Genomic DNA, 4,250 nt, shown 5'->3' with positions numbered 1-4,250 from the left:
ACGTGATGGTTGTGTGATGGGGTAATTGGTCCCACATTTTTATTTTCTTTTTCATCTATTTTATAACTTATTAATTTTATTATTTATTATTACTATTATTTTTATTAACAGAATATAATAATTTTTTTTAAACAACACTTTTATTAATAACATAAAATGATTACATTTTTTTTAATTAAACTGAACATAATTAAACTAAACAATTAAAACAACAACAACGTTATTAGAAATCATCGAAATCATTTGAATAAAATTTGCCATCATTGTCGTATTGTGGTCCGCATGGTACATCCTCCACATCATCAACATCTACAACATACTCGTAATGAGAGTGTTTTGTGAAAAAATTGTAACGAAATATATTGTATTTATAGAGATATAAAAGATCTATTATTGATAAAATTTATTACATTTTTATTTTCAAATTAATCACCAACGGATCAATTTGCAACAATTCAACGGCTAAACTGAAAACGTGGCACACTCCATTGGCTCGACCCACCTTCACTCTGCATCTCCTCTCCGTGATCAACCCATCGCGCCTGCAATTTTTTGCCACCATCACACCACACAGTGGTGCGATGATGACGTGACGGTGGCTTTTTGAGTCCGATAACGGATAACAAAGGTCTTAGAATGAATCTTATAGACAATCAAATAAATACGGAGTAAAGTACTCCGTAATTGTTTTTGTGTGCATACTAAAAAGTCAAATAAACAAAGCTAACTTGACAATTGACTAAAATAGCAAATAAATGATTTACCACTTCTTCTTTCCAGCCTTTTATCGCAGTTAAAGGGTAGAGGCATGGATACTCTTTAACGAGATCCACGTTAGGAAAGATATCATATACAGACTGCATTCGTCAAGGTATACGGAGTATATCATTTGGTTGTACTGGACACTGCATTCATCTTCTTAAGGTCAAAACGTGTAAGTTGGCAGGGACACGCTAACCCTGTGTGCCGTAGCACCCACCAATCCCACCCCGAAAGAGACCTGTGCCGGCAAAGTACCTCCTCCCAGGTACCACAGTGACGGCAAGACGATTTTTACCCCAGCTAGCTAGACCCCGAAACACTTCACAAATTTCCCCCCGATGATCTGCCAAAGAATCCACTTCATTCGTTATCATTTCAATAAAGTTAACAACTTTCTTTTATTTCCACAACTCTCCATTCTTAATCTTCATTCTTGGCGTGATTACCATTCTGGTTCAACCAAGAATACTAACGATGCTCCCAAAGTCACTAAGCTCAGTGACGCCCTCCAACTGTTCGATAAAATGCTTCAAAGAAAACCTCAACCATCCATTATCGAATTTCATAAGCTGATTACTATTATTGTAAAGATGAAACATTATTCCACTGCTCTTTCACTACTCAAGCAAATTAGTTTGTTGGGTATTCGTGCTGATATCTATACCATCACCATTTGTATTAACTGTTATTGTCGCATGAATCAAGTGACTCATGGTTTTGCTCTATTAGCGACTCTTTTCAAGAAAGGGCATACGGCCAATTCGGTCACCTACAATACTCTTATAAATGGGCTTGTTGTGGCAGATCGGCTTTTCGAAGCTGTTGATTTGTTCAAGAAACTGCTTAAAGAGAAAATATGTGAACCTAGCCATGTTACATATGGTACCATTATTAACGGGCTTTGTAAAGTAGGTTACACCACCAAGGCACTCGAGTTACTCAAGTTCATGGAAGCTGGCTCGTGTAAACCCACTGTCTCACAATACAATACAATCATCGATGCCCTCTGCAAAGACAAGTTGGTTGATCGCGCTCTCGAACTCTTCACCCGGATGATTGATAAAGATGTCAACGCTGATGTCATCTCTTACAACTCCTTAATTCATGGTCTATGTAACTCTGGCCGAGAGATTGAGGCTACAAAAATGTTGATACGTATGGAGGAGGAAGGTATTCTTCCAGGAGTAGAAACCTTCACTATTTTGGTGGACTCTTTTTGCAAGAAAGGATCCGTAAAAGACGCAGAGCTTGCTGTGAAAGCAATGGTAAAACAAGGTCTACATCCAGATGTAATCACTTACAATGCACTACTTGACGGATATTGTTTGCGTGGTGAAGTAGATAAAGCCAAAAGAGTTCTTGATCAAATGGCAGAGAAGGATATTTTGCCCAATATCAACACCTATAACACCTTAATAAATGGATTTTGCAAGAAGAAAAGAATCGATGAGGCTGTGAATCTTTTTCGAGAAATTCAAGACAAAGGTTTAATCCCTAATGTTGTTACTTTTAGTAGTCTGATGCAAGGTTTGTTTAAATCTAGGAATCCCGCAGCCGCAAAAGAACTTTTTAATGAAATGCAAACTAAAGGAATAACTCCAGACATAGCAACTTACGGTATCTTGTTACATGGAATGTGCACAAACTCCCAATGTTCTGATGCCTTGGTTTTGTTTCGTTCATTGGGAAGCAGTGAGTTACAAAAAGATGTAGTTTTGTATAATATCTTAATTGATGGTTTTAGCAAATGTGGGAAGCCTCAGTTAGCAACGGATTTGTTCAATGAACTTTTGTTGAAAGGATTGAAACCAGATGTTAAGACTTATACGGTGATGATACATTTGCATTGCCAAGAAGGGCTATTTGATAAAGCAAAAGTATTACTTAAAAAGATGAAAGAGACTGGTTGTTTGCCAAATGGTGTCACATATAATGTTTATCTTCAAGAGTTGTTGAAGAAAAACGAGTGTGAAGAGGCAGAGATCCTTTTGGAGGAAATGATCAACCGGGGTTTCATGCCTAATGCTACCACTTTTAAGATGTTGCTACAACTAATTCCGGATGTAGGACAAAAGTCTAATTTGCGAAATATCATTCAGAAGATAGCAAGTGTTGAATAAAAAAGTTAACTTTAAACGAACTATCATTTCCTGAATTATTCAAGGTACACGAACATCCGGTTTCTGGTTGTTTTCATAATTATCGATAGCTATTGTATGCTTGCTTCTCTAAATTGTATCCTGAATCATGTACCCTGCTTCAAAGCTACAATAACAAAAATAATAACAAATACCCAATCCCATGTACACGTTTTCATTTAAATTAAGACTGCCGGTTGTCACATAATTGTTCTCTAAATGGACTTGTGTGGTTTTTGAAACTTGTAGATGAAAAGGTCTTATTTTGCGTTATACTTCAGCCATAACAGAGTGTGCAAGAATCTATTTGAAAATCAACATTGTATTATTTAGCTAATCTGAAATATTTCAATCACTAAGGGTTGTTGAAGTGGTGTATCAACATTAATATAAGGATTAATAATAATGCTACTCCATAATTATAAAATAGAGAATACTAATGCTGTTTGAGGTGATACATAAAACTTTTGCTGATGACCCTAAACCTATCGTATTTGTATCATAAACGTGTAAACGAAAAAGGTTTCCTTGTTCAGGCTACCGAGGAGGGCAAGCCTTTGTCTGATATTTGTATCATGAAAGTGTAAATTCGAGAGAATTATACTAATAAGCCTATAGTTTCCATGTATGTAGTATATGAAAATGAACTCAAAATCTTAGTATATAAACATCAGATTCTGAACTCCGAATGCTCATTATTGAACTGCTTGCTATTTGATAGAGTAGTAAGTAAGCTGGATATCTGGACAACAGTAGTAAACACATGTTATTATAAGTTGTTATTAAGACATGAATCTGATGCTAAATATCTTATGAGAGAAAAAAGGGCAAACATAATGGATGCTATTGATTATGGTATTACTGTATTAGTAACATGTTGAGGCATACCTTAAAATCTTATATACTTGGTGTGGCTTACAGAGTTGAAAACAATCATTCTGAATATTAGAAGTGTTGAATAAAAAAAAAGATGACCTTAGACAAACTTTTTTATTCTTTATATTTGTTGATAGCTGCTTAATTGAGTTGTACATATGATCTGGCTGTTCATTTGTTAATTTGTTGTGACGAGAGTAGTCGGTCTGGAGTCGGGATCTTGGAGGGACTGGCCAGTCAAGTCGGGGACTAGTCGGACATTGACTTTTAAACATACATATTAGACACAAATATTTTAAAAATTATTACTTAAAATTTAATAACGTTTAAATACTCTAAAACATATTTAGAAATTATATTTATATTTTGACTTAACTTTCTCCAATGTTGACTTTTGATCGGCTTTGACCGACTATTTGACCATTGACCGACTTTTTAAGTGATTTTCACCGAATAGGGAAATGCAAAGACGTG

At 35.4% G+C, this 4,250-nt stretch overlaps 1 protein-coding gene across 1 annotated transcript; it reads left to right on the top strand.

Annotated features, from left to right (window-relative positions):
* Window positions 1–1,100: 1,100 nt before the first annotated feature.
* On the top strand, window positions 1,101–3,023 carry LOC139888928 (uncharacterized). The gene has a single exon (XM_071871910.1). It carries the CDS (start codon window positions 1,101–1,103, stop codon window positions 2,880–2,882), a length of 1,782 nt encoding a protein of 593 aa, XP_071728011.1. The 3' UTR covers window positions 2,883–3,023.
* Window positions 3,024–4,250: the final 1,227 nt, after the last annotated feature.

Source organism: Rutidosis leptorrhynchoides, chromosome 2 (genome assembly GCF_046630445.1).
Source record: "Rutidosis leptorrhynchoides isolate AG116_Rl617_1_P2 chromosome 2, CSIRO_AGI_Rlap_v1, whole genome shotgun sequence".
Lineage (NCBI taxonomy): Eukaryota > Viridiplantae > Streptophyta > Magnoliopsida > Asterales > Asteraceae > Rutidosis > Rutidosis leptorrhynchoides.
This window is presented reverse-complemented; position numbering and strand designations above follow the sequence as displayed.